This window comes from Macrobrachium rosenbergii, chromosome 51, assembly GCF_040412425.1.
Source record: "Macrobrachium rosenbergii isolate ZJJX-2024 chromosome 51, ASM4041242v1, whole genome shotgun sequence".
Taxonomy (NCBI): domain Eukaryota; kingdom Metazoa; phylum Arthropoda; class Malacostraca; order Decapoda; family Palaemonidae; genus Macrobrachium; species Macrobrachium rosenbergii.
Window position 1 is genome coordinate 4,853,251 of NC_089791.1, and position 15,388 is coordinate 4,868,638.

The following is a 15,388-nucleotide window of genomic DNA, read 5'->3' on the forward strand; positions in this document are numbered from 1 at the left end:
AGTTTTAATGTCAGTTTCAATGAACTGACAGATGGACTGACAGGTAAACCTGATCGGGAATCATCATCATCATCCAGGTGCCATATCCCCAAGGACATCGGCAATCATGGCTCACCACTCCTCTCTATTTCCGGCTCTCTGCAGCAACTGAGCTGCAGACATTCTTCCTCCAGTCATTCTCACCAATCCATCCACATACTTTTGTCTAGGTCTTCCTCTCGGCCTTCTTCCATTGATTTTACCAGTGAGAGAGAGATGTTCTAGTTCTTGTCTTCTCACTATGTGACCCACAACCCGCATTTGTCTACCTCTCACTGAAGCCAAAAGTTCTCTCTCAATGCCTACTCTCTCTAATACCTGCTCATTAGTTTTCCTTTCTGTCCATAATACTTTCAGCATCCTTCTCCAAAACCACATTTCTGCAGCCTGTAACCTCTCCTCGTCTGCCTTCCTCAAGGTCCAAGTTTCACAGCCATACAACAATACAGACCAAACAAGACATTTCACAAATCTCCTCCTAAGATTCATCGATATTTTTGAGTTGGTGACTAATTTCTTTATCTTACAAAATGCATCTTTTGCCAGGGATATTCTCTTCCTGATCTCTTTTTCGCATTTTCCATCACTTGTGACAGTGCATCCTAAATAATTAAAACTATTGGTTTGTTTTACTGTTTCAGCTTTAATTCTTATATCTGTTCTTGGGGGGATTTCATCTTTGGAGATAACCATAACTTCTGTTTTCTTAATATTTATTGACAGACCTCTTTCTCTGCTTGACTGGTGTAAAGTACTGACTAAAGCTTGAAGTTTATCTTGAGAGTCTGCAACAAGTGCTGTATCATCAGCATATCTGATATTATTAATATTGACTCCTCCAACCTTAATTCCTTCCATATCTCTGAGATCTCTCATTATCATTTCACTATATAAAATGAAGAGATCAGGTGATAACACACAACCCTGTCTTACACCTCTCTTGATGTGCCGAGTCTCTGATTCGTCATTTTCTACTTTCACTGATGCCTCTTGATTCCAATATAAATTCTTTATCATTCTTAGATCTTTCCCATCGATATTTATCTGTTCCAATAACCTTATAAGGTCTACATGTCTAACCCGATCAAAAGCCTTTTCATAGTCAACAAAACAAACATATAGATCTTTTTTCACTTCTATTGCTCTCTCCATCAACATTCTCAAAATAAAAATTGCATTTCTTGTCCCTTTATCTCTCATAAAACCACACTGTTCATTGCCAATCTCTGGGAGTATCTTATTTCTTATTCTATTCAAAATAACCCTTTATATTATTTTTGTGATCTGACTCATGATACTGATAGTCCGGTGTTTATTGCATTCAAATGTTCCTGGTATTTTTAGCATTGTGATAAATGTTGATTTGTACATCTGTGTTGCAGGCTCTCCATCTTCATATATTCCTTCCACCATTTCCATTAATATATCAATGATGTATTCTCCCAGAGCTACCAACATCTCTGCTGCTATTCCATCATCACCTGTTGCTTTATCGCTTTTCATTTGTTTTAAAGATGCCTCTATCTCTGATCTGATTATATTTGGTCCCTCTCTGTTGTCATTGAAGTCTAGATGTTCTATTCTATCATCATCAAACAATTCTCCAATATATTCCGTCCATCTTTCCAATATTTCTTTTGACTCCATTACTATGGTTCCATCCGCTTTTTGATACCAGTGCTGATACTTCTTCTTCTTTTTAAAAGTAATTTCTTTCACCTTATCATACTTTCTCCGTTCATCCCTTTTATCCAAATCTTCTACCTCCTCACAAATCTCATCCATCCATTTCTCCTTTGCCCTTGTGCATTCCCTCTTAATAGTTCTATCCAGAGCTCTATATCTATCTTCATTTTTACCCTTCTGTTGCCTTCTTTCATCCATCATAATCAAGATATCTTCTGTCATCCATTCTCTCCGAGCTCTCCTTTCTGTTACTGGTATTATTTCATTACCTTCTCTTATTGCATTTTCCATATTTTGCCACTTTTGTTGAGGATGTTGGAGCACTGGGCCTTCCTCCTTAAGCTGGTCATATCTATTTCTTACAATTATATTATATTGGTTCTTCATTTCCTCTGTTTTCAATAATTTCAGTTGCCTCTTTGATTTAGGTGTACTCTTCCTCTGATTTTTGAACTTCACCATCACTGTTGCTACAACTGGTACATGGTCACTATTACAATCGGCTCCTGGGTAGGTTTTCACTTGCTTGACAGAGTTCCTAAATCTTTTATTGATGGTTAGAAAGTCTGTTTGGTTTCTAACTCTGTCACCAGGGCTTTTCCATGTCCAGAGATGTCTTGGGTGGTGCTTAAACCAGGTGTTTGATATAATCTGTTCTCTCTGTAAGCATATATTATATTATTTATTTCTTTTGTCATTATTATTATTATGAGTAGTAGTAGTAGCAGTAGTAGTAGTAGTAGTAGTGTAACCAAACCACTGAGTCAAAGTACTTTATTCTCATAGTAATATTATGTCATTTTATACAATTCAGTGAATTAAAATCCTGGGAAGTTTTCTTTGCTTTCCACGGGTTCCATCGAGAACAACTGTATTATAGTCAACGCATTTTATGAATATCACTCAGCCACACCCACATCCTCCCTCCCCCACCCCACCATCCCAGCCTAACCCCTTCCCCTCTTTCATGATATTACTCACACGGCTGGCAGCGCATGTGAGCCGGGCTTGGATCGGAAGATCATGCTGGATTCTGAGACCCTCATGCATTGAGAGGGGGAGGATGGCGTCCGGTACCACCCCTACCCCTACCCTTGGGATGAGCAAGTTACAGCAGTCATTGACTCACACAGAGAGAGAGAGAGAGAGAGAATTACTATTTGTGTTGTCATTAAGAGGAAACTTTCAAGTGTATGTTGACAGAGCAGTTGTACAAAAATAAGTGCTAATTTACAGGTTCTAGAACCTCCTTTAGTTATTGAATTAACGATCTTTTGAGGTTATCAGTGTCATAGCCAAGCATTAACTGATATCGTCCGAGAGTGTGGTACGATAATGTCATGCATAATCTACGGTACCAGGAGAAGGGGGCGTGGCCAAGTGGTATTCTTAAAATGCGTCAACTATAATTATTTGTAATTATTTGTCTCTATTTCCTTAAGGAAAGAAGTTCCAATGGATGTTAGGAACATGATGTTACGAACATCAAGTTAATGTTTCCCATCTCCCATTCTATAGTCCAATGGAAAACAAAGATATCCTTGTTGACCCTAGATGCATATCACTTTGCTTCTCTACAGAAACACGGTGGCAGCAATACAGGTGACCTATATTTAGCATGAAAAATGGTGATGAGAAGATGCATGGATGTCTGAGGTACAGTTGCCTGACATATATGACCATAACAGAAGTAAGCAGTATTGTCACAGAATATGCTGAGCTGAGAAGTAGGGGCGTGGGGTATCAGGTTTTTCTGCCATAGTGTGGCAAGGACTTAGAAACACAAACTGGAGCAAGTGGAACTTGAACATCTTTCCATGATTAGTATCATTCCACCACATCAAGTGCTGTACTGTCACATTTAATCACAGTAAGCGCATTACTTCTCTGCCTAGGATGGAGGACAGTAACATATAAACTTAGATGGGAGAGAATGATTACAACATTAGGATAATGTGTGTGCACCTCAAAAACTGAAACATAACAGAATTCCTTGATATGCTGAGGATGTTAAGAAGAATAACTGACCTAATAATAATGCTTACTTCAGAGTGGCCAGTGGGAAATATAACATGGTAAATGATGCCACATTCCTTATCAAGGGAGCAGCCATGAAGACTTTGAGATGAGCAACGACTAGTCTTTGAGTAGCATATTCTGCTCATAGTAGTGTTACTGGAAGAGTGAAGATGCAATTGGATGGTTGCCTCACCAAAGGACTAGAAGTTATTTTCCTAATTCATGTGTCCAGAAATAACATGAGATGGCTGAGTCACTTTGACCTAGTGATCTTGTGTAATCATTATACAAAGAGTACCAGTATTACATACTTGAATTATGAAAAATTCCTCACATTTTTGCAGTGATTCATATGTTCCTTTGGTGTTAGAAATCTTACTGATACCAAGTGTCCATATCTGAGGAGCTCAAAAAATGGTAACATAATATTCAAATAGGTAAATATTACTTCTTCTATTGTTCTGTGTGTGAGCATCTTTAGCCCACCTAACATGCCTCTCCTCCTAGTATCTCCTCGACTGCCCTTCACCAACACGGCCCTCATCTTCCATTCATATAGATCATACCTCACTCAGAGCCTTCATTCCTTTATTTCTTGATGGCTTTTGGCTAACATCACACTTTTTTGGACAGTATAGCTTCTTTTAAATAAGAGGTCGTACTTATGGTACATAGATGGTCTTCGCGAATTTAACATAGATTTCACTGTAGTAGTCCTTTATATCTTGTGGGTCCCTGTTTTGTATTTACAGTATTTTCATAATACAATATATTCCAAGTTCACTGGCTAGTACCTTATATATGTTTGGCACACAGATTTTTAATTACTGATGATAAATTTAATGTTGAAAAAAGTATTTAATCCTTGCTTCACCCACAGAAGAGAATGTAATAGTAATGTAAAACATGGTCAGATATCTATATAGTAAGGATTCCATCACTGAAGATAGGTCGTGATAAACATGTCATAATTATAGTTTTACTTCATCTGTAATATTTCTGTAAACCTAATTTTACGAAGTAACACTCTGATCTTGGGGATGAGTGAACAATATTACTTTTCCTGATATTTTTACTAAATACCATGATCGATCAAATATTTATATCTTTGCTGTTAATGAGTTAAAAGCATTTATTTAAGATTTTTATTTTTTATTTTGTAGGCAACTTTTGAAGGATGGATGGAAGTTATGGAAGATGCAGTGGACTGTCGTGGCATAGATTTGCAGCCTGCAAGAGAAGAGAACCTTTATGCTTACATTTATTTTGTAATCTTCATTGTATGTGGCTCATTCTTCACCCTTAATCTCTTCATTGGTGTTATCATCGATAATTTCAATGCTTTAAAGAAAAAGGTAGGCTGTAGCTTGGGCAGATGTCTGTAACCCTGCTGATGTCTAGTAGTAGTGCATCATTACTGTTTGGACCTTCACACCCCAGTATAAACAAGCTAACATTTAAATTAGTGTGCACCCAGTTGATTTTGAGCTGGTGAAGAATAAAATCGAAAGGCACCTCCTTCATTATCCTCCCTTATTAGCAGCTTCCAAGCTAACCTCATCTCTTTAGATTCTCTCATTCTGCGATATTTCAGCAGGAGTTATGATTGCACACTGTTTCCTATACTTGCGGATGTCCCTGGGCACCAGTGGTATACAAATTTATGCTTACACAATTAGGAAGTTGTTATAGTACAGTAGTACAGTATGTAGGAGATTATTATTATTATTATTATTATTATTATTATTATTATTATTATTATTATTATTATTATTATTATTATTATTATTATTATCATCATCGTTGTATAAATACTAAGTGTAAGGTGTGTTTTGATGTTAAGTGTCCCCTGTCTTATTCTTTTTTATATTTACTTTTATGGTACTTTTGTATGGATATAGGGCAGTTCAGAAGAAATTTGAATTATGATTATCATTTTGCTCAACTTGAGTCAGTCATGAACATTAAGAGTTTTACAGATTCAGTGCATTTTAGATTCAGTGATAAGTGCATGACAGTTCACATGACTATAGAAATAACCTCTGCAATGGGCATCTTGTTTATATTTTCATAGAGGCATTCAAAGATGACCTAGAAAAATAGTTTGTAAAATTAGATTTTTTTTTTTTTGCTCAACTGAATGTGTGATAGTAGATTGGTACTTGAGGCTAGGCTTTATAGTAGCTGTGCCAAATTATTTTTGTCTTTGCTGTTTTTGAACGCCTCTCAGAGCTTACTTACAAACCTCAGTGAGAATAAGAGGAATCTGCTAGCTGCCTAAGGCTAAGCCGAGCTGAGCCCAATGTGTGACTATACGGCTGTTTTCTGGCCTGAACTATAAGACAACACTTGAGTAAATTCTCGAAAACTGAGTAATTGACATAGAATGCATGAATGCTAGCTAACATACTGAATAATTGTTGGGGGGATGTTGGCAGCCGATCATTGTATGCGCATGCACTATTCACCCAGTATAGTTCATTGTAAATTTAAGTACTGTATATTGTGATACAGCTAAAATAGTGTACTGTAATATAGATTAACCTGTAACATCTAACCATTAAACACCATTGACATACAATATAAAACTTATAGTGCATGAATTTTACATTTCAGATAAAAACAAAATACTGTATTGTTGTTCATTATGTAATACAATTGGTATAAGTTAATACATATTCAATACAAATATTGCTTCCACAAATAGAGAGTATTTCTTAATTTTAAAAAGTCATCTAAAGTAAAAGATTTTTTAAAAGCTTTTTATTCTTCAAGCGTTTAGGGGCTCAAGTGATGTTGAACAGTTCTGACCTTTCCTTTTCTCCTTTTATTTCATTGCTAATGCAGTTTTATACCGGTGTTAGAGCAGACTCGTAGACAGATAGCTTTTGATGTTTCGTGATGTTTTTCCTTACCCTTACTTTTCTGGGAAAAACAAACCTTTTCTTCTTCTTAAAGAGAGGAAGAAGAGTGTGTATTTTGTATGCTAGTGTGCTTTAACACCGGTGCAACTGCGCTAATGAGCTTAACACTGGTATCTATTTCACGTCTGACGTTCTACAGATGGTAAGTTTCCAGCACTCCGCCTCAAGCACTTCGGGCGTCTGACGTCTTTTTATTGTTTTGATAGTCTTAGTATTTATTATTGCCCGATGAAAGCATGAGAGTCATTTTTTTTAAACAAATTACGAATGGCATTTTGGACTCTGAAATACTCGTTGATACTGAGAAGTACTTTTAGAGTGAATGCCAGGAGGAGGGCAAATAATGCATTATGGTTACAGTACATACTGCTTGAAACTAGTTGCCAAGGAATGAATAGTTGTGGTATGCAGTTGTTCCTAATGCTGAATAAGTGAGTACTGTAGTTATTAGAAAACAGAAGCCGTGTATGATTTGGAGGGTAGCTGGAAAATGAAATTTAGTATAGTACTGTAATTGAAATTTGTGGTACAGCACAGCAAACTCCTTTTTATCCAGATTCATATACACTGTAGTGTACAAAGTAATAGACTAGTCAAGAATAAAACAGCTTTATTATAGTTTATATGTCCGTCTTGGTAGCAGAAAACAAGATGAAACAAGTGTAAATCTCAATTTCCAATTGCAATATCAACATCTAAACGTGAAAGATACTATGTAATTTCTAAGATTATATACAAAATAGATAATAAATTGCCATTAAATATTATGGTATCCAGTACAGAAATGTTGATTTTATAAAATGTGTCGATATATGACCGAAGCATTTTAGATTCATAAAATGGTTCCAGTTGCCCTGAAACAGTACAGTTTTATTCGCAAATGTTCAAACTACTGTATGTGCATTATTCTAGAAATACTAATTTCACACCTGAAGAAGGGAAATTATTCCTGAAATTAATTTTATATTAGCATTTTAAAAAAATAGATGACTTAGGAAAACATGGGTCTGCTGCTGTTGAATCGCCAGTAGAGAAGGAATTATTTCCCAGAGCAAGAAAGGTAGTGCAACATCCAGCTTTCCTTAATTGTCCCAGATTTGTCAATTAAATTCAAGGTTTCATTATAATAAACTATATCAGTTAACCTTCTAGTTTACAAAGACATCTGTAGATTTGTAGGTTACCACAGAGGACAAGTTTCCTTGCAAGCAATTGCTCCTCGAACTCTCTCTCACTGAGTATACAGGGATTTTCTGACCGCCTATGAAACAGTACCTAGAATTGCTGTTAACTACTTTTGCAGGATATGAGATGGAGATTTCTGTTACAAGAGTGTAAGGGCAAACACCAAAGAAAACTTTTACCACATGAAAAGCAAGGCACTCTAATCTTGTGAAAATAAGTTTTGAATAATTTATATACAGAATTTTAAATTTTTACAATTAATTTTTGGCTGATGTTAAGGGTTTTATACAATGGTCTCTTTTAAATAAATTCCATTATGCTTTGTTTTCTGTGGAAAAAATGCCAGGATGAATTAGATGGAAGTTAATGCGAGAGGGGAAGGTAGTTGATGTTGCTCTATATGTACGACTTTTGGTTGTTTTTTCTTATAAAACATTTTAAAGAAAATGTAATTGAATGCATTCCACACACTACAAAGCTGAGGATGATGAAATTAAGGGCAAAGAATGTTAGGGCTAATGAGTATTTCACTAGTTTAGGTTGAGACACGAACATATCTACTTGAATCACTAAACCTTGCCAGTACAGTATGGCTGAAAATCTTAATGATATTAGTGCTGGTTTATTATAATTACATGTTATAAAAATATGAGGTTAAATTCATTTTATACACTTCAGGTTAGACAGTGTTGATCAGAGCTCCAAACTAACCTGAGGTAGACTTCACCACCTTAATAATTAGGAATTTGCTGTATACTGTAGTTTGTCTAAATGTTTTTGACAGTATTATATACATTGATATGTAAGGCATTTAAATTTATAAACACAGATTATATCTGAAATTCCAATTGCCCCCCTCCTGGCACCATGCCAGTTGTGAAAGGGAAACATGTTATTGGCTGCATGTAAAGCTATATTGTTAACAATCACCCAATGTGAAAGCGTATTATATTTTATAATCCCCTTCTCCTTTTTAAGTTTGATTCATTTAGGTCCCAGCATACAAGATTCTATTATTACAAATTTTCAGATAAAGTAGTGGTGGATAAAATTTGTCCACTTGAGAACTAAATCAGTTAAACCATAAATGAGCTAGAACTGGAATGATTTAATATCTTAAATGCTAAATAAAAAATATGTAAGATATGCTAGAACTTTGCATAGTTGCATGGATAGTGTCTTATAGTTTTAAAATGCGTCTCAAGCATTTCATATCAACATATTTTGATCTTTAGCACCTTTGAAATCTGATGCAACTAATGCAGTTACATTTACTATTCTGTCCCTGTGCTCAGAACGTAACACCCTTTTGAAGCATATATTGCCATACATGGGTCATGGCCATATTTTCTAGTCTATTCTCTAATGTAATCATGTCTTTTTTTTTTTGTTTGTTTGTTTTTTCATCAATACATGTTTTCCTAGCATCACCTCATGTTCTGATATCTCCCTGCTTTTAAAGGACCTGCTCGAGTTTAGATTAAGTGTTCATCGGAAAGTCACTTATCATAAATGAAAATTTTTAGTGATTCAAGATGTTATCTCAAAATTAAAAAGGTAGATTTTAGAACGATTGTAATATTAATAATCAAGAGGTAGATACTAGACAAAAATCATTCTTATATAAAAGTAGATTCTATGCATATACAGGTCAGTATGGATAAATAAATATCTATCGATAGATTGTAGAAAGACATTAATAACAAAAACAGCACCTGTAGTTGGACACCTTTTTTCAGTTTTTATGCACAAACATCAACAGTAGCATATCTTTTCACAATTTGATTTAAGATTAGCAGTAAAGATAAGAAATACGTAGGTAAAACCAAATTTGATATCTGGAGATTATCTCTTTTTCACTGAAAGTCAACAGTTTCTGATTATTTTATTTAACAGTCATTCTAATTTTCTTTTCAAGAAAATTAGTTTTTTTTATTTTTACAAAACTCCTGATTCTTTCATTATTTTTTCATGGTAATTGCAGTTTCATTTCTTTATACAGTATGTTATGGAGCAGCAGTTGTGTTGCCATATATGCTCTTGTTATATCTCATTATGTGAAATCCTTTTACACTCCTGTAAACCATGCAGTATGAGGGCGGCGTCTTGGAAATGTTTCTCACCGACTCGCAAAAGAACTATTACACCGCCATGAAAAAATTAGGCCGTAAGAAACCTCAAAAAGTGATCAGGCGACCTAGACATCACTATCATGCTATTTTCTATGATATAGCTGTTTCTCGAAGGTAAGTGTCCACAGCTGGAATAGACTGTAGTAATGAACTGAGTAATTTGTATGTAAATGCCTCAGAGTAATTTTAGATCTGCAAAGTAATTAACTCGCTGGGCTTGTATCATTCTTTTGAAGATCTGGAACAAACAGTTTTGTCACATATTTTACTGTTTATGAACTAGAAGCCACAATTTAGCTAAAAAGTGACGTGCATATCCATTTCATTTACAGGTTTGAAATTTCTATATTTGTGTTGATCTTTCTAAACATGGTGACGATGGCTATTGAACATTACCATCAGTCACGTACTGTGGCCTTCACTCTGGAAGTGTTCAATGCTCTTTTCACTACAATATTTGGATTAGGTAAGTTCTTCTATTGTGCAGTATACTGCTCAGACTATAGATTAGTTACTTTGTGTTGTCTTGTATGAAAATTTTGAATGCCTGCATAGCCAGAAGAAAATATTTTCCTTTATTCAAGCCATTCAAATGCTGGAAGTTTCTGAGTGAAAAACATTGCTGTATTAAATCAAACTTTGATCACTAGCTATTAAAATTATTATTGTACTGTAAAATAGCCATAGCTATTTTATAGTTACCATAAACTTAGTGTTATCATTTATTTGTTAATACTTTACTTGTTATATGGAAGTTATGCAGTTATTATGAATTCTAATTGCAAGTCTTCAAGCATAGTACAGACATACCCGTTTACCAATTGCTTGGACTTACAAACAACCAGCTCTCCAACCAGTCAGCACTGTATGAAGTACGAGAACTGTTTATAAATGTAAACTGTGCGTTCCGTCGGCAGTCATACGAACGTCTGTCCGTTTATCTCCTCTTTCTCTCTTGCATTGCGTATGGTTCTTTTATTCAAAGTTTTGATAAAGTTAATATCCCTTAACAAAATGTGATTACAGTGTAATATAACTGTCTTTATCAGTAAACGCATTGCATTCAATCTTTACCAAAGGTTTCAGCCTATGTTAGACATTGCCTTAGTTCAAGTGAGCAATGTATTTGGACGTTGAAAGGATTTCCTAAATTTTTGCATGTCATGCCATATAAGTGACTATTCCCTTCACCTATGTTTGGGCAGCTTTTTTCTTTTCCTTTTTTTTTAAGAGGACAAACAGACCTACCGTAGGCTGCAATTGTCAGTCAGCTAATGCTACCACTGTTCCTGTGTGTGTGTGTGTGTGTGTGTGTGTGGTTAAGCTGACCTTGTGCCTACAAGGTTCACGATGAGAGTGTTACTGCAGACACCGAAATTTCTCCAACCTTCCACCTCAGCTACTCTGGAGTCTGTTCATCCCCTCCCCTCCCCTCCCCTCGCCCCCCCTCACCTCGGTCTCCTCCACCTCTGATGAATAACTCAGGCAGTGATGGTGAATTTATGAGTGCTTAAATTTGCAAACAAATCGGAAACAAAAAACAAAAGTGTAGGTTAAATATATGTAATTATTTAAAAGTCTGTGCATTGGAACAAGATTTTCAGAAAGTTTAAAGTTACGTTAATGACTGTGTTTTTGCTGTATTAAGTCGATGTTTAAGACTAGATTGCTAGTCTGCAGGTGTACTCACTTATTGTGCCTCTCTCTCTCTCTCTCTCTCTCTCTCTCTCTCTCTCTCTCTTGGTACAGTATTTTTATTGATATTCAAAGCAGTGGGGTATTTACTGTACATAAATATATTTTTTAGTCAGTGTTTGTGCATGCGTGTGTGTACTTGTATATATGCATCTCATTAAAGAAACTACGCACTTTACTGTGGCTCTCTCTCTCTCTCTCTCTCTCTCTCTCTCTCTCTCTCTCTCTCTCTCTCTTTGTGAAAACTTTTTTTCTTTATAAAGAATTTTCACAAAGAACTTGGTGCTCGTAAGTGCATAGTTTCCTTAACGCAGTGCATATGTGGAAATATATACATGCACACAATAACTGACAATATATTTGTGTAATATTACATTACTATATTAAGTACAATACCTTACTGTATTAAATAAATGTCAAAAAGAATACTTTACCAAAGAGAGAAAGAGAGAGAGGGGGCACAGTAATCTCACAGGGCACATTTGTACATACACAGACGGTGCACGTGTACACATATGCATAACAAAAACACATTCATTTGCGTAACTTCATTTACTTTAGTGATATTCTTGTTGCAGTGAACAAACTTTAAAATAATCTCGTATTTTTAGCCTGCAATTTTAGTTTTGAATTTCATTTTGTTTGCAATTAAAGACATCAGTTGTCACCATCTATGTAACACATCGGAGGAGAGGAGATGGAGGCGGGAGGGGTTTTGATGGGGGGCAGATTCCTTGCTTAAGACCATTTTGCTTACCGACGGAGTGAGAAATGTCTGTATTAAGTACTTGATTATGTTTTGATTCAGGTTTCTTATCTTTGAGTTGGGTTTCTTATCTTAAGCTATAACTATTCTTGGTGAAATAGGTTGTGTTATTATAAAGTAAGTTGTAGAGCACAGTATATATTAAAGATTTAAGTGTTACCATAAGAAAATAAAAATCGTGTAGAATCTTTATCAATGTGCCTGTTCATAAGTTACTATGCAGGTAGACTAAAATTTTATTGTTTTACCGAATGGTATTTCCTTATTTGCAGAGGCAATAGTCAAGATCATAGGCCTTCGTCACCATTACTTTACCGTGCCGTGGAACCTGTTTGACTTCATCCTGGTGTTTGCTTCCATCATGGGAATCCTGCTGCAGGACGTGCTCACCAATTTCCCAATCAGCCCGACGCTTCTCAGGGTAGTCCGGGTCTTCAGAATCGGACGCATTCTCCGTCTTATCAAGGTAGGCCATCTTGCTTATAATATTCTGCTATCCACGTGACTATTCCAGGGGAATGTGTTAGGACTGCTAGTTCATTGTGATGGATAATGACCCTTCGGCGCATTGTATTTGATGTCGTCTAGTTTTCTGTGTATAATTTCCCTTTGGGACAAAATGGTGGCCCTGCTAGCTTGGTGTTGTGGATAAAAGCCTTTGTGGAGTATTCCAGTAGGCATCATTGAGTTCTGTACAATTTTGTACATAGCTTCAACTTATCGGTACAGTATGAGGTTCCTGCAAGTTTACCTTAGATGGAATCCCTTTTGAAGTAAAGCACACTGGTATTTTGTTCTTCTGTCTGTTTGTGTTCACCTAATGTAGGTCTTGAATATTTTAACAAGCAGATAAATTAGTTTAAAATTTGCAGTTACACTCCTTGTAATGAAGAATGAATTCTTCAAAGTATGTATGTAACAGCTACAAATTAAAGAAATTTGGTACAGTGGTATGAAAGATAAAGTTGCTTAACAATAACACCGATACTGACATTTGCATCTCTGTTAATAAATGTCATTTTGTACCCAAAGAATTATGTACTGTATTGAGAAAATAATACAAATGCTCATTTGCGAGGAAAGAAGCTGATTGTGGAAGTAATTATACAATTATTCAAATTCTTGTGATACTCAGTCTTTTTCAAACTACTGTACTGCAAGAATATCATTATGTTTGCTTCTTTGTTCCTGGTTTTGTATTTTCTCCCTTTCTTGTCTTGGTGTGTACTATTGTACATTATATAATTTTGTAATGTCATTAGTTTTGATATGAATACATATCGTCTTTGTTAATTGAATATACTAACTTTTGTGTAAATATTCACATTTTTGAGGCTTGCAAACACTAAAAGTATGGTTATGATCTTCCTGTTATGCAACAAGTGAATTACAGTAGCAGAGGTTTTTATGGTTTTATCATGGAAAAGTTGTTCGGAAGCAAAGCTTTAGTTCCATGGAATTTTAGTATAATAGTACAGTGTATGAGCAATCTTCATCATCCTATCCAGTACACGAAAGTAAAACTTTCTTAGGTGAACAAATCACAAAATATTCAAAGTAGTAGGAATCCTAAAAAGATTACCAGAAGTGTAGTGTTGTTTTTAATACCAAACTGCCAGCAAAGTTCTTGAAAACATGTGCTAAAGGAAAGACCCCATGGGAATCACAGTTCCAGCAAGTAACTCAGTGGTTGAGTTGTCTCACCATTCAACGAAGAAGATTCAACAACAGCCCTTGCAAGCTTCAAAAGAAGTTACAATTTTAGACACCATTAGAAAGACTAGCCTCTACAAGATAAAAAATAGAAACATTGAGAGGGTGGAGAATTAAGGGTGTTACCCCAAAAGATAAGAGGGTGAAAATGAATTGAGGAAGTAGGATGAAGCCTCAAAAGATAAAGAAGAGAAAAATGAATTGAGGGGGTGGAGGATGGAGGATGAAGCTTCAAAAGATAAGAAAAGGAAAATGAATTGAGAGGTAGAGAATGGAGGATGTAGCCTCAGAAGATAAGAAATAAAATAGAAAAATGAACTGAGAGGATGGAGAATGGAGGATGAAGCCTAAAAAGATAAGAAAGAGAAAAATTAATTGAGAGGGTGGAGAATGGAGGATGCAGCCTCAAAAGATAAAAAAGAGTATAATGAAATGAGAGAGCAGAGAATGGAGGATGTAGCCTCAAAAAATAAAAAAGAAAAAATGAATTGAGAGTTGTGGGAATAGAGGATGAAGCCTCAAAAGATAAGAAAGAGAAACATGAATTGAGAGGGTGGAGAATACAGGATGTGACCTTAAAAGATAAGAAAGAGAAGAATGAATAGAGAGGGTAGGGAATGGAGCATGAAGCCTCAAAAGTTAGGAAAGAAAAAAATTAATTGAGAGGGTGGAGAATGGAGGATAAAGCCTCAAAAGAAAAGAAAAATAAAAATTAATTGAGAGGGTGGAGAATGAAGGATGAAGCCTCTAAAGATAAAAAAGAGAAAAAATGAATTGAGAGGATAAGGAATGGAGGATGTAGCCTCAAAATATGTGAAAAATACAAATGAATCGAGAGGTTGCAGAATGAAGGATGAAGACTCAAAAGATAAGAAAGAGAAAAATTGTGAATTGAGAAGACTGAGAGTAGCTGGATGCATTCCAATTTGAAGAACGATCTCATGGTAACTTTCAAACTCTTACCACACTTATGGGCCACCTTTGGTTAAGGGCCCAAACTGGCATAATGCTAACTTAATCTAAACTCAGCCAAAGAAAGCAATGCAGGTAGGGCCAAAGGAATTCTGCAAAGACCCTTTAATGCTGATTATAGTAAACTATGCAAGACATTCTATTACCAGTAGCTCCTACATGGAAATGTTGGAAGTTCTACAGTATATATGAGGGGAGTTTGCTGCAACTATACCTGCCTACACTCGTACATGATGGTAATCTAACAAGCAACGCTT

General features: G+C 35.6%; 1 protein-coding gene across 5 annotated transcripts in view; it reads left to right on the forward strand.

Moving 5' to 3' along the window:
- LOC136833121 (sodium channel protein 1 brain-like) overlaps positions 1 to 15,388 on the forward strand; it is a 564,124-nt gene that overhangs the window by 446,114 nt on the left and 102,622 nt on the right. For all 5 annotated transcript variants that reach the window (XM_067094770.1, XM_067094772.1, XM_067094774.1 and 2 more), the window contains 4 exons: positions 4,908 to 5,099; positions 9,945 to 10,099; positions 10,318 to 10,451; positions 12,719 to 12,912. In XM_067094770.1, coding sequence (XP_066950871.1) covers positions 4,908 to 5,099; positions 9,945 to 10,099; positions 10,318 to 10,451; positions 12,719 to 12,912 — 675 coding nt within the window. The remainder of the gene's footprint in view (positions 1 to 4,907; positions 5,100 to 9,944; positions 10,100 to 10,317; positions 10,452 to 12,718; positions 12,913 to 15,388) is intronic.